This window comes from Dama dama, chromosome 7 (assembly GCF_033118175.1).
Source record: "Dama dama isolate Ldn47 chromosome 7, ASM3311817v1, whole genome shotgun sequence".
Taxonomy (NCBI): Eukaryota; Metazoa; Chordata; class Mammalia; order Artiodactyla; family Cervidae; genus Dama; species Dama dama.
In genome coordinates, this window is record NC_083687.1 from 43,209,162 (window position 1) to 43,234,270 (window position 25,109).

At 45.7% G+C, this 25,109-nt stretch overlaps 2 protein-coding genes across 2 annotated transcripts in view; both read left to right on the forward strand.

The window, feature by feature from the left end:
* Positions 1-5,820: 5,820 nt before the first annotated feature.
* LOC133059894 (atos homolog protein B-like) lies at positions 5,821-8,551 on the forward strand. Its single transcript, XM_061147585.1, has one exon. The coding sequence runs from the start codon at positions 5,845-5,847 to the stop codon at positions 7,453-7,455; it is 1,611 nt and encodes a 536-aa protein (XP_061003568.1). The 5' UTR covers positions 5,821-5,844; the 3' UTR covers positions 7,456-8,551.
* A 2,099-nt stretch (positions 8,552-10,650) lies between these two features.
* The window catches only part of DTNBP1 (dystrobrevin binding protein 1), a 97,007-nt gene continuing 82,548 nt past the window's right edge, over positions 10,651-25,109 (forward strand). Inside the window, exons 1-3 of the mRNA XM_061147595.1 lie at positions 10,651-10,785; positions 20,891-20,944; positions 22,378-22,428. Coding sequence (XP_061003578.1) covers positions 10,730-10,785; positions 20,891-20,944; positions 22,378-22,428 — 161 coding nt within the window. The 5' untranslated portion in view covers positions 10,651-10,729. The remainder of the gene's footprint in view (positions 10,786-20,890; positions 20,945-22,377; positions 22,429-25,109) is intronic.

The window sequence follows — 25,109 nt, forward strand, 5'->3', positions numbered from 1 at the left end:
AGAAGGAGATTATGAGGGGCTGTTTCTTAGACCTCTAAAAGGGGGAAATAAGCCTATAATAGCTAAATTAGAGACAAAGTACCCAGTGTACCTGATAATGAAGCTTGTGTTGCTTCAATTCAGAGGTTTTGAATGAGGCTCTTGTTTGGAGTACTTTTCCTCCTGTGACATTTCCACTATTTAAAAAAGTTGAGGTTTCATGAGAAGTTCTCCATCCATGAGCTCACTGTCTCTTGGAGCTGTGTTCCCTGGCTGGGTACCACGAGGTGACGAGCAGTGGCTGATTAGGATTGCGTAAAGCACAGTGATCAGACTCACTTCAGGAACAGAACTCCAATCACGGAGGAACAAACTATTCAGTGTATGCCACGGGCTTTCATTGGCATGTACGATGGTTTATTAAGACAACAAATACATCTGTTCACTTGCATTTCTGTGTATAAATGGAGACTATACACTAGTTACAGCAGAGGAGCCCCGTGTTTTTGTCCATGAGAACTTTGAAGAAGAAAGAACTTTGGAGAAAGAAATTACTTTCTTTCTTCCCCTCCCCTCACTGAGATTCTCAGCATATCATAAAGGCAGTATTTGCAAACTTACCACTTATAATGCGTAAGCCTCTGAACCGAAGTACTACCAGCTTCACTGGGGCTTCCCAGGTGGCGCTAGTGGTAAAGAACCTGCCTGCCAATGCAGGAGACAACGAAAGAGGCTCGGGTTCGATCCCTGGGTCAGGAAGATCTCCGGGAGGAGAGGATGGCAACCCACTCCAGTATTCCTGTCTGGAGAATCCCATGGACAGAGGAGCCTGGCAGGCTACAGTTCATGGGGTCGTAAAGAGTCGGACAGGACTGAAGCGACTTAGTATGCATGCACACACTCAAGTTTCATTACCAGGTACTCTGGATACTTTTTCTCTAATTTAGCTATTATAGGCTTGTTTTCGCCTTTCCTAGGTCTAAGAAACAATCCTCTTTTAGGTGGGAAAAAAGGCTGAAAGCAATCCTTGCCCATGTTCTGTACTGGTTGACCCTGCGACCTGGATTACAGTAGACTGGGCTATGACTGGTCCTTGGGCTACAGGCAGACATGGAAAGCATGAGTTAAAAACAGAACTGGAGAAATGATCTTGAACCTTCCTCTGTTCACCCGGGGAGTGGGGGGGCCCAGTTGGCAGCTATGCCAGAAAGGGAGAGGCATAGAGACAGGGCACTAAGCTGAAGTCACCAGGCGGCAGGTGTCCTGTGGTAGAGCAAGGCGGAGAAAGAGTGAAAAATGAGAGCGAAGGGGTCAGAGACAGAGAAATAAATGGGGCTGGAAGAGTTGCCAGGAGATGGGACAGGGGCCATTTTTTCTCTGAAATGACAGCTACTAAGAGCTGCTCAGGACACTAGAACATTTGTGGTTTCTCAAAGACAACAGGAACCTTCCAGTTCCAGAAGCCAAGTCTCAGAACACGGGCAGCTCCTAGGGTTCTCTTCCTTTGCTGTGTAGCGTTCTTATCGAAGGGCTGAGGGGCAGTCCTATGCCCCGGGGTAGCTCCAGCACACCCTTTCTCCATCCCTCTGGGCAGAGCCTCAGCCTCCCCCACGAGGCACCTGGATTCACTCTCTCCTTCACACAGCGCTCCGTGGTCAGCCAATGCCCTGTGGCTGCAGGGGGTCAGGCTCACACCCCAAACATTGCAAACGAAGTGATGGGGCAGGTGCCTGTTTGAAGGAGTGACAGAGTGAGGATGGAATTCGACCTGGAATGCTGGAGTCAGGGAGGTCAGGGAACTCTGAGGTCACAGCTGCTGTTCCAGCCAGAGCTTCTGCTGCCGTTCCCTGCAGGCAGCTCAGATCTCAGTGCTCAGCTCGGTTGTTCTCAAAGTTAGAGCCCACTGGGAAGTCTTAACAGTGTGGCTGAGGAGCTGTGGCCTCAGACCAGCTAAACCAGCATCTCCAGAGATTGGGCTGGCACTGGTATTTTTTAAATGCTCCCCAAGTGATTCTCACGGAGAAGGCAATGGTACCCCACTCCAGTACTCTCGCCTGGAAAATCCCATGGACGGAGGAGCCTAGTGGGATGCAGTCCATGGGGTTGCAGAGTCAGACACGACTGAGCGACTTCACTTTCACTTTTCACTTTCATGCATTGGAGAAGGAGATGGCAACCCACTCCAGTGTTCTTGCCTGGAGAATCCCAGGGACGGGGGAGCCTGGTGGGCTGCCGTCTATGGGGTCGCACAGAGTCAGACACGACTGAAGCGACTTAGCAGCAGTAGCAGCAGCAAGAGATTCTCAAAAGCAGCCAGGGTTGAGAACCCTCCACTCACCTGCATTTAAACGGCTGTCTCGTTTCCTGCTAGAATCAGTTTCACCGTATCAGTTTCCACTGACATGGGCAACTCCTGTGGACAGAGAGGAACTCCTAGGAGACTGGGGCCTCCTGTTTGCCCTTCTACTCAATCCTTTTCAATTACTGAGATTCTCCTCTCCCCCCACCTATATTAAGCTGATACTTAACTATAGATAATAACTGTCTCAATCATTTTTTGTAAGTAGTTCTTATTTAAAAGTTTCAGTTTGAATTAAATTCTCTTACTCAAAGAGATTTCAGTTTGATAGTGGTTCAGAAGATGTAATTTCTAAGATATACTTTCTCCAGGGAAAACCATTTATTTGTTGACATTATAGAATGTGTTCTCCTCTAGTCATGTAGGGTCCCTCCCTACACTTGGATGAACGGAGTTACTTGGTTATTAATGAAAATTTCATATCATATAGATCCCACATAGACAAAAAATAAAAGAAGTTTCCTCCTCTAACATACTGTGTAGTACCTTTCATCTGAGCAGGAAAGATGGGGTTAGGCTCCTGATGACATTTTATTACAGTGAGATTTCGAAGCAAACAGATGCAGCTGAGCTGTCCCTCACTTTTCTTTCAGTGTGGCTCATGGTGAAAACACTCGTGCCCTGCTTTGCTGGGAGTTTTGTAAGACCAACATTTGTCTTGTTGGTTGCCAGGGTCCAGCCCCAGCAGGATCCAGGGGGTACCCTCAGGATGAACGGCGTCGGCAAGAGAGAGAGAGAGAGAAGACACATGAGACAAGCCTTGATATGGCCAAGTCTGTGAGGGAGAGAGAGAGAGAGTGTGTGAGAGATCGGGGGTGCAGCAGAGTCTGGCAATGCTTTATTTTTTTTACCATAGCTTTTATACCCTAAGTTAGTACATTTCTAAGGGGAAGATAGTTTAACATTACGTCAGCTTGTCCTTCACGAAATCAGGGTGTTTTCTGCATACTTCTTTGTTTATGAGGGTCTTGTACATTATCTTCTGGCCTTGGGGCCTATTAACATTTTATGCAGGTCAGGTGAATGTAAACCTATTTTCTGTTTCTATGGTGACCTTAACTGAAAGGTAGCAGTCTCATAGGGCAACAGTACAGAATAGAAGTATAACCTTGTTAACACAAAAATTAATCCTTCTGCAGAAGTTGTCAGTTGCATTTATCTGAGAAGTTTACCCCACACAGACTCTGCAGCTTCAGTGAGGCAGCCTCTGCCTAGCACTCCTGGCTGACAATTAGCAACCATCTCATTGTTACCACACTAGGGCTAAGCTCTTATTTTTCTAGATCTATAACTATATTAACGGTGGTTTCTATAACACAAGCTTAGCACATTAAGAGCAAAAACACAGCAAGCAAATGTTAGCCCAATAGCTACTTTTAGAATAATTTTTCTTGTGTTTTCTAATAGGACTTCCTCACCCCCCGAAGGGCTCTATGTCTACTAGGGCCTTTATATGATCAGGTTCTTTATGTTATTTTATGATTAGGGTATTATAAGCAATCATGCATATTAGTACCAAGAGCATAAATGCATTTGGTGAACAAACTACCAGCAAAGGAGTTTAAATTAAAACACTCCTTTGACCCTGGATAATCTCATAAAATATCCACCACCTGGATAATCTCATAAAATACCACCACCAATTTAAAGTTCTAAATTGATTCTTATTTGGAAAGAGATCAGGGAAAGCCTTCTGCCTGTGTCACAGAAATTAGGGAGTAGTCTATTGAAGCAAGCATCAGAAAGACAGATATCATCTTTAAGGTGAGCGCCGGGGGCAGCTTTTCGGAATCCCTGAAAACCTGATCTGCCTGCCTGTCAGGTTTTCTCCCTCGTGACCTTGTCATGGGTAGGGTCTTGTGTGTTGGCTCTCGGCAGTTGGTTTGTGAGCTTTCTTCTTCAGACTTTGATTCCCTCCCCACCATTCCTTCTTCTTTTACATTCTTCACCTGGGCTCTAATCGTTGCTCTGCTGTTGGAACTCCCCTCCTCCACCTCTCTGGTTCCTATTTTCTTTTTCGGCATGCCATGCTAATATTACCTTCTAGCTTTATTTAGCTTACTTTATTCTTGGAATGACTAATTGTTCCATAAGAAAATTTACTGTTTTTGTTTTCTTTTGGCATCTTTAAATTCTTAAAAATTAAAGATGTCGAAAATCTTGTTTTTTATTATAAGTAAGTTAATAACAGCATATTATAGATATCTTCACAAGCCTAAGTTAGATACCTTTACAAATCTAAGATTCTTGTACTCAAATGGTAATAGTTCCTTTCCCATTACTCTGAAAGATCTCTGCCAATAAAGTGGTATGAAGTCCGCTGGGTTCTTTTATAGCATCTTTTCTTTACTTCTGGTTCCACCAAATCTTCGTTTAACACTTTGTCTACAGTAAGAATCCATTGAGACTAGGAAGCCCCTTTCCTTAGCCGTGTCCTAGAGCCGTGTCCTAGAGCCGGGATCTTGTTAAACCTCAGATTCTGATTCAGTAGGTCTGGGTGGGGCCTGCGATTCCGAGTTGGCTAGGAGTTCCCAGGGGTTGCTCCTGCTGCTGGCCCAGGGAACCTCTGCCACAGGGAGCTACTTAAGCAGCTTTGGTGCTCGCCCCAAACGTCTCACCACCACGACTTTCTCCATGCTTAGCTATCATCTTCTCGAGTCAACTCTCAATCAATTGCTGAATTAAGATTAAGCCAATAGTCCGCCGGGCTTCTCTGTTGGCTCAGTGGTGAAGAATCTGCCTACAATGCCGGGGACCCTGGTTTGATCCTAGGGTTGGGAAAAGCCCATGAAGAAGGGAATGGCTACCCACTCCAGTATTCTTGCCTGAAGAATTCCATGGACAGAGGAGCCTGGTGGGCTACAGTCCATGGGGTCACAAAGAGTTGGACACAACTGAGCAACTAACACACAATAGCCTCCAATATTGATGTTGGTTCTCTGTACTTAAAAATTTTGCTTTTTCATTTTGCCAGCTTTCCTTGCTTCTGACCACTATTACTTAAACTGACACAACTTGTCACATGCTTCAACTCAGGTCCTTAATCATTCCTATAAGACAACTCGTGTCACAGTTGTCATTTTCCACTTTCATTATTTTTTCATTTACTTTTGTTTCCTTATAATTATTTCTTTTTAGCACTTTAAAAACTTCTGTTTTGGCAGGCCGAGGCTGCAGCCAGGGCAGCTATGTAACTGCTCCCATCCACTACCTCCCCAGTTGCTACGGGACTCACGGAACTACAGGTGTGGGGCGGGTGCACCTGGAAGAATGGACAAGTACGGGGGGTCCAGCTGAGCCTAGGAGCTGCACGGAATGGTGGCAGTCACCTTACCAGTGCAGCAGGCATGGACCGGACTGCAAGCTAGGAGAGCAAGACATCAGCCAGGAAGAGGGAACACACAGCTAGGCTTAAGGCCTCCTCATTGGGATGTCCCCAGGCCCCCCAGCCCAAGCCCAGCATAAAGGCTGTGGGGGGGGTCCCACCTGACCGAAGGCAGGGCTTCATGCGCCACGTGCAAGCGGAGACGTCTCCATCCTCAGAGCCAGAGGCTGGCCCTTCGCAGCCTGCAGTCAGGCAGGGGGCCCTCCAGGGTGGCCTGCTCATGGGCTACAGCCCAGCAGGGGGGGCGACATCCCCCGGGGTCTACCAGGTATCCATCTTTTCCCCTCCAGCTGGTGCCTCTGAGCCTCCTAGGGCCCTGAAACGGCCAGCCCCATCTACCGAGGGTCCCAGGGAGCTGAAGAGAGGCCCCGGACTAGGGGCCAGAGAGGGACTACCCCCTGAAGAGCCACCCACTGTCGGGCTCTTGGGCCCAGAGGGACTGGGGCTGAAACTGGGCGTGGCCAGCCAACATTTCTGCCATCACGGCCTCTGTGTTGTGGAACAAGGAGGTAGCTCCACCTCACCTTGGACTTCGGGGGCCCGAAGTTCCCCCTTGCCCCCATCAAATGCTTCCTGCAGTACTTTGCACACCAGAGACTGGGCTTCCCCAGATCCAGGAGGACAGGGGTCCCTGGGGGTGTCCCTGGGGCCAGCCCCTCCAGGCCAGCTGCACACACTTGACACTGATTTGCACAGTCTTGCACAAATAGGGGGTAAGAGCCTACTGTCTGGGGTGGGCAATGGGGGCAGCCCCTGGCCTAGGGAGTCCCCTGGCACTGCCAATGGGTGCAGCCCCGAGCACACACCCCCTGGCCCCGGACCTCCAGGCCCCTGCCCCACCAAGCGAAGGCTGCTTCCTGCTGGAGAAGCCCTGGATGTCAGCTCTGAGGATGAGGGGCCAGCCCCTCGGAGGCGCCGGGGAACCCTGGGCCACCCTCCTGCTGCCAACAGTTCTGATGCCAAAGCCACACCCTTCTGGAGCCACCTGCTGCCTGGGCCCAAGGAGCCTGTGCTGGACCCAACAGACTGTAGTCCCATGGGGCGGAGGCTGAAAGGTGCCCGTCGCCTGAAGCTGAGCTCCCTACGAAGCCTCCGGAAGGGACCAGGCCTGCTGAGCCCTCCCAGTGCCTCCCCTGTTCCCACGCCTGCTGTCAGCCTGTTGGGCAACTTTGAGGAATCATTGCTGCGAGGACGCTTTGCACCATCCGGCCACATTGAGGGCTTCACAGCAGAGATCGGAGCTAGTGGGTCCTACTGCCCTCAGCATGTCACGCTGCCCGTCACTGTCACCTTCTTTGACGTTTCTGAGCAAAATGCCCCGGCTCCCTTCCTGGGCGTCGTGGACCTGAGTCCCCTGGGGAGGAAGGGTTACAGCGTGCCCAAGGTGGGCACCATCCAAGTGACCTTATTTAACCCCAACCAGACTGTGGTGAAGATGTTCCTCGTGACCTTTGACTTTTCGGACATGCCTGCTGCCCACGTGACCTTCCTGCGCCACCGCCTCCTTTTGGTGCCTGTGGGTGAGGAGGGGAATGCTGGCCCTGCCCGCCGCCTCCTCTGCTACTTACTGCACCTCAGGTTCCGGAGCTCCCGCTCAGGCCGCTTAAGCCTGCATGGCGACATCCGCCTGCTTTTTTCCCGCCGGAGCCTGGAATTGGACACAGGGCTCCCCTACGAACTGCAGGCTGTGACCGAGGCCCCTCACAATCCACGTTACTCACCTTTGCCCTGACTGTCAATGCCCTGAACCCTCTGTGGGCCAAAGACCTGCCCATCCTGCTCCATCCTGGACAGAGTGAACACGTGGAGAGGTGGCGAGAGACCTCTCAGGCTTGCATTAAAGCCTTCACCATGCTCATGCCCAAACTGACCATTTGGGTGTTTAAAGCTTCTGACCTTACCACACGCTGCCCTGTTCTGGGTCCTCCACGTGCCGGCCCCTCCCTTGGATTTCCCAGGCTGGCTGCGACGGTGGGGAGGAACTGGAGCTACCCTGAGGTTGTCCTAAGTTCCCAGGCAAGTCATGCCAGCATTGCCTCCCTGTCCTGGGCAGGGGCCATTTATTATTTTATTTATTTTTAATTTATAATTTATTCAAATTGGATTGCCTTGGTAACCTCCCAAACCTGATAATTGGCATTGCCCCCCTCCTTTCCCACTCTCAGATATTGCTCCAACCTCAGGAGTTGAAGAGGCTGATGTGGGGGCTGTGGGAGCAGTGTTCTCCCTCAGCTGAGAGCAGAGAAGTTATCCCAGAAGAACTGAGTCACCAGCCAAAGACTCAGCTTCCCCTATCCTTCCCAATGCCTTTCACTTCCCTGACCTCACCCCTCCTGAAAGCCAACTTGTGTGTGTGTGTATGTTTGTGTGTGTGTGTGTGTATGTGTGTGTTGTGTGTGTGGTACGGACGTGAGAGAGTGTGTGCATGCAGTTGCGCACACATCTAGGACTCCAGACCCTGGTTGTCCCTCTCCTTCTTCTGCCTGTGTCTCTTTGCTTTGGGGTCCTGACTGAGGAAGGTGTTCAGGGTACAGAGTCAGGGCCAAGGACTAGGGTGCCTCCTCCCTCCTGGCCAGATTCTGACCCACCTACCTCAGTTGGGGTGAGGGGCACCCCTCAAACTCAGTCATGTAGTTACCAACTACCCCATTCCCCAGTCTAGACTCTGACCCAGCCTTAGCTCTGATGCCTGGGGCTGGGCTGAGGGGAACAAGCATTTGCTGAAACTTGAAAAAAAAAAACAACCCAGGGAAAAAAATCGCACCTGGTACTTTTTTTTTTTTTTTTTAGAAAAAAAAAGAAAGAAAGAATAAATTCTTGTTTGGAAACTTGAAAAAAAATAAATAAATAAAAAAAATAAAAACTTCTGTTTTGAGGTTTATCAGATATGATGGGATTAAGAATGTCCATGAAACATCTCAAAATGAAGGACCAACATGCTATAGACTAACAATGCAGTGGTCAAGACAAAAATGACTGGGCACAGATAAAGCTATTTTCTAGTGACAGGCAGACTCTTTTTGATCTGATTTGGTGCCTTATTGAAATCTGTAAAAGTAAATTGAAAGCTTATGAGCAGAGGAGTTTATTTAAATTGAATAAAATGAAAACTATTTATTGTTCCTCAGTACCTGTGGTTTCCACATCTACTAGATACTGAGGAATCTGTCTCTATAGACTGGATCATTCAATCACTTACTCTGTACCAGGTATTATTTCTGGGTGGTGGAGACTCAGTAAATAGCACCCCTCTCTGTTACTTGTCTCAACTAAGAAAGAAGAAAGTCAGCATAAAGCACCCATCACTTTCACTTCTGGCAAGGCTGATGAAGCACATGACTTATGTTCATGGACAAGCAGAACTCCTATTACAGAACCTCAGGATAAGACTTGTCCACCCAGTCACAGAAAGTACAGGTCACCACAGTCTCCTCGCCTGGCAGCCTGTCCTTATGGAGAAGAATGGCTGTTCTTTACTGGATGTTTGCACCCAAGTAAAAGAAGAGAAGATGGGGCCAGGGCCCTAATTCCCTAAACCACTAATCAGAATAGTCACCTCGGCTCTGCCAGGAAAGGCCTATCCTCACACAGCCCCTCTCATTTGCCTCATTCAATCTCAGCCCCTAGTAGATCCTGTCTTTAAAATGTTGATATTTTGTTCATCACAATTTTTTTTCATTAATTTAAAACTTTTTGAATATTGCATTAAAATATTATTTATCTTGATTTATTAAGGTTTTTAGTTCCCCCTTAAGTTTTACACCTGCCTTACCCACCTCACCCTAGTCTCAGACCCCGTTTTAAAATACACGTGTGAGCAAATAAACAACTTCTTCCTTTTTAAATATCTATCTATTTTTGGCTGTGCTGGGTCTTCATTGTTGGGCGAGCGAGAGCTGTCTCTAGTTGTGGCGAGCAAGGGCTACTCTCTAGTGGTGGTGCACGGACTTCCCATTGCAGTGGCTCCCTGTTGTGGAGCATGGGATCTAGGCTCGAGGGCCTTGGTAGTTGTGGCACACAGGCTCGGTTTCCCAGCAGCACGTGGGATCTTCCAGGACCAGGGATTGAACTAGTGTCGCTTACATTGCAAGGCAGATTCTTAACCACTGGACCACCAGGGAAGCCCCAGATAACTTTTTCTTAATTAAGCAATTACTAAATAAATTGTCAGATAATGTCATGTACTAAGTTGAGAAACAGGATGTATGGCAAGTGACTGGGCCAGTAGCTGGAATGATCAGAAAAGATCTACGTTAGAGGACGATAACAAATGGAAACCACTGGTGGATTCGACAAAGGCCTCCACCTTCGGTGCGAAGGACCGAAAGCCTGTTGGGACAGGCTGACGAGAAGAATGGAAAGTCAGGATGTCGGAACAGTCGCTACTTTCTCATCGAAGAAACCGAAGCTGAGTGGTTAACTGCCATCATCCAAGGTCAGAGCCAGCGGGCTCAGATCCTGGAACCAGAGCCCAGGAGAGTGTCCGCGACAGGTCCACTCCCTCAAGGAAGCGCTGAATGTAAAGCATTCTTTGACGCGGCCGCTTCTATTTTAAAGAGAAAAGGCAGCCGGCCCGGCTTAGAGCGGCAGGCTGTCTCCGCGGCCGGGGAAGGACCGCCCCCTTTTCCAGCAGCCCGAGCCGGCGCGCCCTACTGCGGCTGTGCAGGCCGGCGCGGGGCGGGGTGGGGCGGGAACGCGGAAGGGGACGCCGCGGGGACGAGCAAGGGCGGGGGCGGAGCGGGGCCGGGCGCGGGGGCGAGCAAGGGCGGGGCGGGGACGCGGAAGGGCCGCGCCGCGGGGACGAGCAAGGGCGGGGGGCGGGGCCGGCCGCGGGGCCGAGCAAGGGCGGGGGGCGGGGCCGGCCGCGGGGTGCGGGGCGGGGACGCGGAAGGGCCGCGCCGCGGGGACGAGCAAAGGTGGGGGGCGGGGCCGGCCGCGGGGCGCGGGGCGTGAGGTGACAGGTGCGGGGGGACGGCGGCGGCCTGAGCAGCGGAGACGCGGCGGCGATGCTGGAGACCCTGCGCGAGCGGCTGTTGAGCGTGCAGCAGGATTTCACCTCCGGGTGGGTACACGGTGGGGGACGAAAAGGGGCCAGCACGGCCGGGCCGGGGAGCCGGGACGCCGCCTCCGCGCACCCGGGGTCTCATGTGGCGCCCGCCACTCCCCTCACCCAACCCCGGGCCTCCCATCCGCGCCCGGGTGGGGACAGTAGCCAACTTTCCGGCGTCGGCCGGGCCGCACGAAGTAACTTAGGTCCCGCCGGGCAGGCTCAGACCCGCGCGCCGGGGCCGGGAGCGGGTCCGGAAGGCTGCGGGCGGCCGGGGGTCGGGTGACCTTTCCCCGGCAGATCCGGCCGGCCCGAGAGGGGTCGGGTGAGAGGCGAGCGCGCCCCACCCCCGCGGCCCCACGAGGGACGGTGCCCCGGCGCCCACTCCCACGCCGCCGAGACCCCTGGCGGCTCGGGCCGTCGCCCCCTCCAGACCGCCGGGGCCCGCCCGGCGTCCTGCTCGCCCCCGCGCGCGGAGACTGAGCGCCTCTTCTTCCCCTTTTGCTTTCTCTCTCTACGTCGGGTTCAGCGCCTCAGTGAAGAAACTCTCGGGCCACAGAAACGCCACAACTGGCCATCCTGTTCATGCCCTAGTGGTGACGCGCACGCGGACCTAGCGGTTCCCGAACTTTGCTTGGAATCTCCTGGCAACCATCCTGGTGCGTGCTGGGTTGCAAAGGATAGCAGCTACACCAGGCTGAGGATGGGGATTCGAAAGGACCCCCCCCCACCCCCCATGAGGTGATTCCAGTTTGGCATAGACTCTAACGCCAGGGGCCCTGGGATCTTATCTCTACCACTTAAGCAACGCGTTTCTGCAAGTTTCTCTGCCTCATGTTCCGCGACTGTTACAACAACGGGGATGATGATGGTTCTCATCTCACAGGGTTATTTGTGAGGATAAATGAACTAACGTGTAAAACAGCGCACTCACGTTGTGTCACTGTTATTATTCAGTGCTTAATTCATTTTAACTTTTCCATTTCTTCCAAAAGGGTGTCACTTTGATAAAGGATGTGTCTGTCACCTTTAGATTACGGATCCGTTGGCGAAAGCTCTGCCTTTGAGGGCCTCTCCATCATGTTTTACGATTCTGATGAGAAAGATGTTAGCTACAACTGTATCTTAGTGGACAAAAATGTTTATATTATTTGCCTCTTAGGTGCTGAGTAGTAACAGGCAGATACTTGAGCATTTACACGTAAAGCATTTTTGGTAGTCTTGGTTTGATGTCCTTATGAATGTTAATTTTAGATGTCCTAGGAGTCATTGATTGACGCTGTGCTTGATTGCTTGCATTCCCCGCCCCCCCCCCTTAAATTTAAAAACTAACTTATTTTCAGAATGTAAATTATTGAAACGTTGGGGTACGATGCTGCAATGGTAGCATGAGAAGAGTAGGTCGCAGATAAGCCCATCTGGTGCAGCCCTCCTATCGTTACCTCAAGAAATTCCTTGATGGAGTAACAGTCTATCTTCTGGGAGTTACAACTACTGAAACTTTACAGGTCAGGTGGTTGCCTCTGAACCCATTCATTCTTTGAACTTTGCTCAAGCAGGTTCAACTCACCTAGGAATATGGATTCTCCCAGACCATCCTGGGAGATCTGGAAAACCCGAGTTGAGGGTTGAGTAATGGAGAAGGGTGGAGGGGATCTGGTTCGAGAATGCCTTCTCGAAAACGGAGTTTACCTGAAGCATGCCAGAAACTGGGGCCAGTTTGGGATTGGAGGTCCTGAGAGGGCTTCCATTCTGTGAAGGCCCTTCATGGGCTTCCTTGTACAGGTCACTCTGAGCGGACAAGCCACTGGACCGGCCGTGTGTGCCATTAGCCTGTCACCTGGTAGAGAAATCACTCCTCCGCAAGGTGAAATTAAACACAGCTGTACGTGTATGTTACATGAAGGCACTGGGGGATTCAGAGCTGAAAGCGATATGGCCCTTGCCTCTCAAAACCACCAGACTGGACCTAGCATTCCTTTAGAACACTTCCTGTTGGTGCCCATAGAAGCCAGAGCAGCTGGCTTACAAAATAACCGGGAACGTCTACCCTTGGGGTTGCCCTCGGAACTCAGTAGGGGAAAGGTTGGCTGCCTTCCTGAGCTCTTTCACTGTGGAGCTTCACAGTAGCTCAGAGCAACAGCCTGTCTTCAGAGACTTCTGCTCATTTTCAGTTTCTGGAAATTCATATAACTGGAGCTGAAACTTAGGCAGTTTACTGTTTTTCAAGTATAATAGGAATATTCTTTATCAGGCTCACAAGAGAATGCCACATTAGTGGTTAAAGCATGTGTGAACACTGAATTTCAACCTTCCATTCAAACTTAGAAAAAAGTCAGCTTCAAAGGACTGTAGGTTGTCCATGGACTCATGATCTTTTTTCATCAAGTTTCAATCATCATAATAGTTATGTCAAAATCAAGGTAAGCCTAGAAATTACATTGCTTTCTTTCTGGGCTAACTGGGCGGTTATCTGGTGCAGGGGCTGAGGGACAGAGGGGACTGGCTTCCAGCTTCACTCTTTGCTCCTCACCTACGTGTGTCCTCACCTGGGTTTATGTCCCCCAGAGCTCTGGGAGCCTTTTGGAGAGTTCACAGAGAACCTCTGCTCTTTAAGGACTGGCTTGAGCTCTGAGGGAAACTTCTGGACACACTGAAGCACTTTCTTCAAATCCACTCTGGTCTTTGATTTTTTTTTTTTTTTTAAACCTTCAGAGCAGTTATGACCCACGGCCTCAGGATTGATGTATTCAAGGCGTGCAAACCCCTTCAGGAAACTGACAATCAGATTTACCAAGGATTTACAGCTGCCTGGCACTGGCTGGCATTTCCTGTTGGTAATGCTCTGGGTGCTTTAGGATAGGGAGGGATAGAAGTTCACAGTGGTTACTTGTTGCAGCTAGACAGTAGGTGTTTCCTTCTCAGGGGTCAGAGCCCCCCCTCTGCCCTGACCTCCAGCCTTGCTGCTGTGCTCACTTCTCTTCTCCCCTCTCGGAGTATCATAACCTCAAAGGAGAGTGTCTAAGAGTCCAGTTCACAGTTCACAATTCACATTGAGGCTTTGCCTTAAATGCTGGCTCTTCCTTGATTACTTACCTTTTAATATAAACAGGGGAAAAAAACCTTAATATTCAACTTGACTTATTACTGAGTTCCTACCAAGTGTCAGACACCAGTCTAGGAAGTTTTCATAGAAGTTACCATAGAAGTTTTTTTCATTTTATTAAAAAAAAAAAAAAAAGATATGAGGCTACACGCCCAGTTTTTCTTGCTCTTTACCAGTGTCTGTGTTTGGGGCCAGATCCTGGGGCTACAAGCTTGACAAAAACAGTGTCTTCCCTCCAAATGCCCTAGCCTAGCGGTAGCATAAAGCAAAGCAGAAGGAGGTGAACGTGGAAGATACAGGTGATGTGGATTGTGAGCTCAGAGGAGTCATGATATAAGATGCTTCAAAGAAGAGCTGACTTCTAGACTGGCCTAGAAGAATGAGAAGAGATGAGGCTAGATTTGGCTGACGGATTTCAGAGACGAAACTCTTGTGGGAGAGGAACCTGGTAAGGAAGTTTAGTGTCTGATAATAGAAGGTTGTCAGTGCTTTGCAAATTAATTCGTTTAGAAAACATTTATTGAGCACTTATCTGTTGATGGGGCTTCCCTAGTAGCTCACATGCTACTGCAATCAGCCTGCAATGCAGGAGACCCAGGTTCAATCCCTGAGCTGGGAAGATCTGTTGTGGAAGGGAATGGCTAACCCCTCCAGTATTCTTGCCTGGAGAATTCCATGGACAGAGGAACCTGGTGGGCTGGAGTCCATGGGGGCGCAGAGTCAGACGCAACTGAGCGACTAACACTTAACACCTATTGACAGGTACTAGGGTTGCAGCAGAGAATGCACACCAGACAGCACATAACGGCCCTGCCCTCACTCAGCTGGCCGGAGGCCAAATATCTAGAAGGTCAGAGGTACTTGCTAAAAACAAAGCAGGTTCAGGGGTTGGGCGGGGGTGGGAGGATTGCTGTCTTACATAGGATGGCCTTGGCTTATTTTTAGGTTGACTAATCTTCTGAAGGTTTTGGGGGAGGGTAGCAGCCTGAGCCTGCCTGTATTTTGGAAGAATAATTTGAGAGGCAGGGTGACGGGAGGACTAGAGAAGGGGAGCAGGGAGATTATTTAGGAGGCTGTAATTATGGAGCAGATGAGAGATGATGAAAAGGCGGTGCTGGTGGAAATTTGACAGAGAGAATAATGACAGGCACTGGTTGATTTAATAAAAAAAAAAGAGACTAGCAAGTGAAAAAAGGGGAGAAATTGAGGATGTTAATTTTGGAGTATCTTAGATAGTGATGTCATTTACCAACAGAGAAGTTGAGCAGTTTTGAGAGAGAAGGAGCTGGTGCTGCTGCTAAGTCACTTCAGTCGTGTCTGACTCTGTGTGACCCCATAGATGGCAGCCCACCAGGCTCCGCCGTCCCTGGGATTCTCCAGGCAGGAACACTGGAGTGGGTTGCCATTTCCTTCTCCAATGCGTGAAAGTGAAGTCGCTCAGTCGTGTCCGACTCTTCACAACCCCATGGACTGCAGCCTACCAGGCTCCTCTGTCCATGGGATTTTCCAGGCAAGAGTACTGGAGTGGGGTGCCATTGCCTTCTCCAGAGAGAGAAGGAGCAGTTGACAGTAAATGTGTTGCGAAGTCCAAGAAGCAGTGGGAAATTCAGGAAACACGGAGGAAAGAGGTCAAGACCAACTGGGTGCATTCGGGAGTGATTAGGATAGAGACTCTCCACTTCCTGAGTCTGTGACTTGTGTGTGAATCTCTCAGCTGTCAGAGCTTTGGGGTCTGTGCACTTTTAGCTGTGATTGATACTTTTGTGTTTCCTGATTTTCACTTTAAAAAAGAAAAAAAAGTTAATGGGAAAATATAATAGATTGGATTTGTATTCATAAACAATTTAAAGTCAGAATAACAGAGGCATGAAAACATTATAGGACAAAATATGCTAATTAATACATTCTGTGGTGTTTTAATGCAGCCACCCTGGCCTTTCATAATAGCTGATAGGCTTAGATGAGTAGGACATTAAAGTCCAGGTACATGGAATGCCATCGAGGTCCCCCATGCCATCAGGTCAGGCCTAGAAGCCCATTTCCTGCTCAGCAGTCCTTGCCAAACTCCACCTTTCATTCTGTGAAACAACTTTTTAAACTTTTTGTCCAAGAGGTTTTGCTGGTTATCTCCATTTCTTAAGAAGATGCCTCTATCTTAGTATTTGCTGTAAAGCTTAAAAAAAAATAAATGTGCTATGGTCAAACTAAGGTCAGTCTTTGAAACAGTCTCAAAATATTGTAGTGTGATGATGAATTTGAAAGCAAGTACTTCGGACCCTGAAGCGTGCATTGGTTGCTTTGAGTAGGAGACAATTGAGAGGTGGCCCACTTGGAAGTCTGTGTATGAATACACTCCTGCGGTGGCTCTCCTGTCTCCCTGGGGGTGTGCTGTGTTGTGAAGAAGGCTAGGAACAGAGGAGAAGCCTTTTATGGGAGCTGGTGCATTGGGGGACCTCTGTTTTATTTTACCTTGGCCCTGTAATGTACATTGCTTCTTTCTTGATGGCGATCATTTTTATTATACTTGCTGATCATTTTTATTATACTTTTTGTTTGAATTGCCTCTATAATTTACAGCTACTGCCTGCTGCCAGAGTCATATTCGGAATTTCCTTTAATTCTTGTGGCAAATCATTATGGTCAGTATAATACTCCTATTTTATGGTTTAGGAAACTGGGGAATTGCACTCAGACCAGTATTTCCTTCTCAGCATGGCAAGACACTGTGTGACTCAATTAGTGGGTTGTTTCCAGCGCAGAATCACTGTGAGAAACTTAAGAGTTATCCTCAGATAAAAATGGTAAGCTCCTGTCAGTTGAATTCGAGGTTTGGAGTATGTACTTCAGAAAGGACCTTTTTGCTTTTGGGAGGATTACTTGTTAAATTTTCAACTTAAAAAGTGTTACATTGACTATTTTTATCCTTTCCTTAACTTTTTTCACTGTTTCCAACTTTCTTCTTGCTACTTTGTTTTTTTCCAGCAGTTTCTATTCTGAATTTGGCATATTGATGATTTACATGGAAAAGGTGTGATGAGAAAAGATGAATGTCGACAAGACTGTCCTTCTCCAGGGGAGCTTTCCGACCCAGGGATCGAACCCGGGTCTCCTGCACTGCAGGCAGATGCTTTACCGTCTGAGCCTCCAGGGAAGCCCCAGCAGTTGTGGTCCATGGACTCAGTTGTTGCAGCTCCCAGCCTCTAGAACACACGCTCAGTAGTTGTGGCACATGGGTGTAGGTGTCCCATAGCATGTGGGATCTTCCCAGACCAGAAATCAAACTCGTCTCCTGCATTGGCAGGCGGATTCTTTACCACTGAGTCACCAGGGAAACCCCCAAACTTTTTTTTTAAACAAAGTTTTAAACATATACAAAAAAATATATACAGTGCGCCCCATAGATACATTATTCAGATACAACAGTTAATTGTTGTCACATTTACTCAGTCTCTCCATTATTTATAGAGTATGAGCTTTCCTGATGGCTCAGATAGTAAAGAATTCACCTGCAATTCAGGAGACATGGGTTCCATCCCTGGGTTGGGAAGATACCCTGGAGGAGGGCATGGCAACCCACTCCAGTACTCTTGCCTGGAGAATCCCATGGGCAGAGGAGCCTGGTGGGCTACAGTCCCTGGGATCTCAAAGACTCAGACATGACTGAGTGACTAGCACTACTTATATAGTAAACCTCAGACCTAGTTCTCACCTCTCTCAGAAATCAATTTTCATCTTTAAAAAAAAATACACAGGTTATATAAATGTAATGCCAATGTCATACCTAACAAAATTAATACTAATTCTATGATGTTATGAATTATCCAGTCCATAATCAAATTTCCTGGTTCTTAAAAGTATCTTTTTACAGCTGATTTGTTCAAATGCAGATCAAATAAGTTCCACACATTATAGTTAGTTAAAAACCAATTTTTAAAGCAGATGGTTGTTAAGGAGCCACCTGGGGAAGCTTACTCATTCTTCCAATAATTTTAGTTTCAGCTCCCTATAAGCTTCCTCTTTTCTGTTTCATTCCAAACCAATTTTTTCTTTCTTTTGGGGAAGTACGGAGGAGAAACCCAAATTTGATACATTACAATTGAGGATTTACAGTTTTTTTCAGAAATAAATACTTGAAATACTAACCTAGAGATTTGCTCAGTTGTATAATGAATGGTCCAAAGAGGATCTTAGCAGTTTGCTTCAATATCCTTGTTACCATGTGAATTATCCCAAATCACTGAAAATAATACTAGAATTTTGACTATAATGCACTGCTGTGTCCATTTGTTCTAGTACAATTCTACCTGGGATGTCACAACCAAGTGCCTTTCTCAGATTTTGGAGTGGAAAATGGTTGAATGACTGTCAAAATAACTTTCTTGAGCTGTTGCTTAATCTTAGTTTAAACTGGATTTACTGGTTTCCAAGCTAAGCTCAAAATTTTTTATTGTTTTTCTAGGACAGGTAAGACTTTACTAAATTCAGGTCATCTGGAGAGATGTCTACAAATAGTTTTGTATTAAAGAGATTGCTAAGTCTTTTTTTTTTTTTTTTTTTTAACATTGTAGAGGAATTGATCTTATCAATATTTTAGTTTTTGAAAAAGAACATAAAATAATATAAAATAAAATAGTCTTGGTGTGAAATTGATACTGCAACTTGTTGACAAATGGCATTTGATATTGGAAGTCCCTCTCTGGTTTTGAGCTAGGCCTCATCGACCGAAAAGTTGGGGTCCTTCGTCAGCGCGTGCACGTAGAGCTGTGCAGAGCAGAGGGCTGGGGCGTTCTGGGAGAGTCGGCTGGTGCGCTCGGGCACGCAGCTCCGCTGGTGCGCTCGGGCAGCTTCTGGCAGAGTGCAGTAAAGCTCAAGGAGGCAGCACCTGTGTCTGCTTTACGAAAGCGTTGTGGGGCTAGCTGGGGTAGTGTGGCCTGTGCTTCAGACTCTGTTCAGAAGTGAATATCTGTGGAAGTAATCAGATTAAGAAGAACACGTCCAGATGTTTTCACTGTATGTGGGATTATCTCATAATTGAGCTCTCACATTTTGGCAGTCTGTCATATGATACAGAGTCCACAGTCCAAAGTAGGTAAAAATGGGCTGGTGAATTAAAAAAAAAAAATATATATATATATATATATATATATATATATATATGTGTGTGTGTGTATATAATCAGTTTATGAACTTCATATTTTACGTATAGAAAAGCCTGTTTAATTTTTTTATGTATGCATTTCTAGCCCATTTATGTTTTCTAGCCCAATAATTTAAAAAAGCAAATAGAAGGGAAGTAGGCTTCCCGGGGGAGAAGGCAATGGCACCCCACTCCAGTACTCTTGCCTGGAAAATCCCGTGGACGGAGGAGCCTGGTAGGCTGCAGTCCATGGGGTCGTGAAGAGTCAGACAGGACTGAGCGACTTCACTTTCACTTTTCACTTTCATGCATTGGAGAAGGAGATGGCAACCCACTCCAGTGTTCTTGCCTGGAGAATCCCAGGGATGGCAGAGCCTGGTGGGCTGCCGTCTATGGGGTTGCACAGAGTCAGACACGACTGAAGTGACTTAGCAGCAGCAGCCTTCCTGGGTGGTGCTAGTGGTAAAAAAAAAAAAAAAAAGAAAGAAAGAAAAAAAATCCACCTGCCAATGCAGGAGGCGTTCAAGATGCAGGTTCTGTCCCTGGGTCGGGAAGATTCTCTGGAGGAGGACACAGCAACCCACTCCAGTATTCTTGTCCAGAGAATCCCATGGACAGAGGAGCCTGGCAGTTTACGGTCCATAGAAGTCACAGTGAGTCACTGAAATGACCTAGCACTCACGCAGGCTGCTAGCGTTAAATAGCTAGCAGAAGAAGTAAGTAGTAGCTGATATGATGACCAGTGGTAGAGATTGAAAATTTAAATTTTTAAAATAGGATCCTGAACAGACTCCCAAAACCACTGTTTACTGTTTTCAGGTTGGCAAATTATGAGGCATTCCTAGCTCAGAAACATCTAAGGAATGTACTGTTCTCTTGCAAAATGCAATCAGTGGTGTTCATGATAATAACCCTAAATTATCAGAAAACGTACCAACTCCTGTTTAATGAAAGAGGTTTGTAATGTGTTTTAGAAACTTTTTATCAATAGCTAAAATTTCTCAGAATGTTGGCACTTAGAGAGTGCTTAGTATAGTATCACTTTAAAATGTGTTGGTTAGACAAAGACTTATGGGCATGGAGGGGGCTGGGGCGGGGGTGTTGGGGGAGAAAAGGGTGGACAAATGGAGAGAGTAGCATGGAAACGTATACACTAGGGGACAACAGAGGATGAGATGGTTGGATGGCATCACCGACTCAATGGACATGAGTTTGGGTAGGCTCTGGGAGTTGATGATGGACAGGGAGGCCTGGCGTGCTGCGGTTCATGGGGTCGCAAAGAGTTGGACACGACTGAGTGACTGGACTGACTGACTGACTGACCATATGTAAAGTGGCTAGCCAGGGGGAATTTGCTGTATGATTCTCAAACCACGACTCTGGAACAACCTGGAGGGCTGGGATGGAGGGGGGTAGGTAGGAGGGAGGGTCAAGAGGGAGGGGACATATGTATACTTACAGCTGATTCATGTTGATGGATGGCAGAAACCAGCAAAATGTTGTAAAGCAATTATCCTTCAATTAAAAATAAATTTTGTAAAATGTGCTGCTTAGACATTTTTTATCACTGATCAAGTTCACCTATGGGGACCACTCTCTTTTTTCTGATGTTTCCAGAGTAGTGAGGCTTCTTTAGTCCAGTCATATTTAGGAAATGTTTCTAGAAAAGGGATTTGGGGCAAGAAAAATATAAAAATATTTGCTGTAAATTTTTCACTTGTGGTGTCTTATATACAGTATACAAATATTTGTTGTCTGTAGAGGTGCTTAATTCTTTCTAAAACTTTTCCAACCAGAAATTTTATCAGCTATGAAACTTGCATTTGAAAATTTCTTAAACTGTAAAAATGTGATATTTTATACTTGTTGAATTATAGGCTGAAGACTTTAAGTGACAAGTCAAGAGAAGCTAAAGTAAAAAACAAACCCAGGTAAGCATGTGCTATTTTAATTTACTATGACTTAAATTTCATACAATTTTTGGTTATAGTTATAATAGTATAATTAATGTATTTTACATCTGTTGAGTGCATCTGACTAAACAGTTTATTGATTCTTTCTAAATTTTCTAACACTGGAAATTTTTCTGATAAAATTGTAAAATGGTTTAAAAAGTGTCAGGTAATTGTTTTACTCTATGACAGTCAATGGTTATTTGATCATAATTAATTTTTATTTGTATATTAAGAGCAAAGTAAAAGTTCTCCATTGAGAAGCAAATTAATAATGAAACAGTACTTGGCAAGTGAGCCTCTTCAGCTGTGTTACCTGTTTTATATGAAAATGCTAGTATTGCGCAGTTTTTTTTTTTTTTCATTTTTTTAAATAAAGTAATGCACGTTACTAAATTTCACTTTAAGGCTAGCAGTGGGGACTTCCCTGGTGATCCAGTGATTAAGACTCCACACTGACAATGCAGGGAGCACAGGTTGGATCCCTGGTGAAGGAACTAAGATCCTGCACGCCATTTGGCACAGCCAAAAATTTTTTAAAAGCCTATAGATGAGGAGCTTTTAAAAAATTTGCTTCGGCAGCTCAGGTTGAATGCATGAGACAAGTGCTCAGGGCTGGTGCACTGGGAAGACCCAGAGGGATGGGATGAGAAGGGAGGTGGGAGGGGGGATCAGGATGGGGAACACATGTAAATCCATGGCTGATTCATGTCAATGTATGGCAAAAACCACTACAATATTGTAAAGTAATTAGCCTCCAACTAATAAAAATAAATGAAAAAAAAAAAAAAAGAGGCAGGTTCAGGTGGTCTGGTATTCCCATCTCTTTCAGAATTTTCCACAGTTTATTGTGATCTACACAGTCATAGGCTTTGGCATAGTCAATAAAGCAGAAATAGATGTTTTTCTGGAAAAAAATTTTTTTTCTTCTTAGCTAGAATTCTGTTCAAGTGTTTATTGTATTATAGTGGGTTAAAAATCTGCAGGGCAAAGTGATGGCTAATAGTATGTAGCAGTATATTAACTTTGGAATAGGGGCTTCCCCGGTAGCTCAGTGGTAAAGAACCTGCTTGCCAAAGCAGGAGGCACAGGTTTGATCCCTGGCTCAGAAAGATCCCCTGGAGAAGAATATGGCAACCCACTCCAGTATTCTTGTCTGGGAAACCCCATGGACAGAGGAGCCTGGCAGGCTACAGTCCATGGGGTTGCAAGAGAGTGGGACACAACTTAGTGACTAAACAGCAACAACTTTGGAATAATACTATGTTTTTCTAAAAGTTTAGATCAGTTGTCATTAGTGATTTAAAAATATTCCACATTATGATTGACAACATCAAAAATTGTGTGTAACTTTTTTTAGGTTGGCCTAAAGCAGCATCAGTTTTTAATAAAATAAGTGTTTCTTTTGGCAGGACTGTTCCATGTTTGCCAAAGTACTCTGCTGGACTAGAATTACTTAGCAGGTAAGTGTTTTCATTTAAATAAAAAGGTTGTGCTTCTGTTATCTAAAAGTATTTTATAATTCTAGAGATAGACACCTTAAAACAACTAAGTTTTTACCTTAACATAGATTTGTGTCCCTCAGGGGCTTTTACATTTCACTGATAAATACAAAGGCCATTCAGATTTTGAGCGTATTGATCACTATTATATTTACTAATCGATAACTTTATCGTGTGCATGTATTATGTTCGTGGTTTCTTTGTTGCAAGAAAATTGATTCTGGATTTGAGTCCTCAATAATTTTCTGGCTTTGATTTTAACTTTATACCATTTTTTCTCCAATCCATTTCTCTTGATGTGCAAGTTAATATTAGAGACATGATTTTCTTAGATGATGTCAAAAGCTTAAGTGACAAAGGGAAAAAGGATGAATTAGACTTTCTCAAAATTAAAAACTTGCTCTTTAAAGAATACTGTCAAGAAAGTGAAAGAACAATCATAGAAGGGGAGAAAATATTTGCAAATTATACATCTTTTGAGGTACTTGTATCTAGACTATAAATAACTTTTATAACTCAACAGTAAGAAGACAAACAACCCATTGAAGAAATAGCAAATGATTTGAATAGACATTTCCGTAAAAAAGATGGGCAAATGGCGGATAAGCGCATGAAAAAATTCTCAACATCTCTTTCTATAAATTTGACTACTTTAGGTACCTTTTGTAAGTAGAATCATGCAGAACTTGTCTTTTTGTGATTGGCTTATTTCACTTAATATATTTTCAAGTTTCATCCATATAGAATGTAAAAACTTCCTAATTTTTTCCAGTTTTATTGAGATTTAATCAGGATACACCACTCTGTAAGCTTAAAGTAGTGCTGCATAATGATTTGACTTACACACACACTGAGATGATTGCCACAGTGAATTTAGTGAGCATTCACCATCTCATATAGATAAAAAATAAAAGAAAAAGAAAAGAAAAAAATGTTTTCCTTGTGATGAGAACTCAGAATTTATTCCAGCAACTTTCATATATCAGTTCAGTTCAGTTGCTCAGTCATGCTCAACTCTTTGTGACCCCATGAACCGCAGCACGCCAGGCCTCCCTGCCCATCACCAACTCCCAGAGTTTACTCAAACTCATGTCCATCCAGTCGATGATGCCATCCAACCATCTCATCCTCTGTCGTCCCCTTCTCCTCCTGCCCTCAATCTTTCCCAGCATCAGGGTCTTTTCCAGCGAGTCAGCTCTTCACATCAGGTGGCCAAAGTATTGGAATTTCAGCTTCAGCATCAGTCCTTCCAATGAACACCCAGGACTGATCTCCTTTAGGATGGACTGGTAATGTCCAGTATTGTTAATTATATTAATAATATACACTACATCCCTGATACACTTTTATCTTACAGACTAGAAATTTGTACCTTCTCACTGCCTTCATTCAGTTCCCTGTCCCTCCGTCTTGGGTAACCACAGATCTAACCTCTTTTTCTGCTTGTTTGCTTGCTTGTGTTTGAAGTAAAATTGACTTACATACTTTGTTAGTTCCTGGTACACAACATAGTTATTAGATGTTTCTGTGCATTACACAGTGATCACCACCATCCTCACCACTAATTCAAAGGAAGTTCCTTTCTTTTTAAGGCTGAATAATATCCTGTTGTATGAATATGCCATATTTTGTTTATACCTTCATCATCAATGGACACAAGTTGCTTTGATTTTTTGGCTATTGTAAATAATGCTGCTATGAACATGGGTGTGCAAATATCTCTTTATGACCCAGCTTTCAGTTTTTGGTGGTGTATCCTCAGAAGAGGAAATTGCTGAATCAGATGGTAATTGTACTTTAATTTTTTGAAGAACCAATATATTGTTGACCAGCTGCACTATTTTATATTCCTCCCTGTGTGTTAGTTGCTCAGTCGTGTCCGACTCTTTGCCACCCCATGGGCTGCAGCCCACCAGGCTCCTCTGTCCATGGGATTCTCAGGCAAGAATACTGGAGTGGGTTGCCATTTCCTTCTTCAGGGGATCTTCCCAACCCAGGGATAGCACCCATGTCTCCTGCCTTGTAGGCAGATTCTTTACCATCTGAGCCACCAGGGCAGTGCACACATTTCCAGTTGCCATTTCTCGACATCCTCACCAAAACTTTTGGGGTTTTTTGTTTGCTTGAGGTTTTTTTTTTTTTTTTGCCATTCTCATTGGTGTGAAGTGGTGTCTCATTGTGGTTTTGATTTTCATTTCCCTAACAATGATGATGGTGATCTTCTCATGTGCTTATTGGCCATTTATATATCTTCTTTAGAGAATTATCTATTCAAGTCCTTTGCTTATTTTTGGATAGGGTTGTACTTGTTTTTGTCGAGTGTTGGGCATTTTCTGTATATTCTGGATATTAATCATTTGTCAAATATGTGATTTGTAAATATTTTCTTCCATTTTATTGGTTGCCTTTTATCTGTTGATTATATTCTTTGATGCACAAAAGTGTCTAATTTTGATTAAGTCCAGTTTGTCTATTTTCTTTGTTGCCTGTGTCTTTGGTGTTATATCTAAGAAATCATTACCAAATATAATGGCAAGAAGCTCATGTTTTCTTCTAAAAATTTTATAGTTTTGGATCTTATGTTTGGATTTTTTGATCCATTTTTATTTAATTTTTGTTTATGGTGTTAAGAGTCCAGCTTC

What these genes read in the sequence shown, in the direction of transcription:
- LOC133059894 (XM_061147585.1), top strand. Translation starts at nt 5,845, where the DNA reads ATGCGCCACGTGCAAGCGGAGACGTCTCCATCCTCAGAGCCAGAGGCT.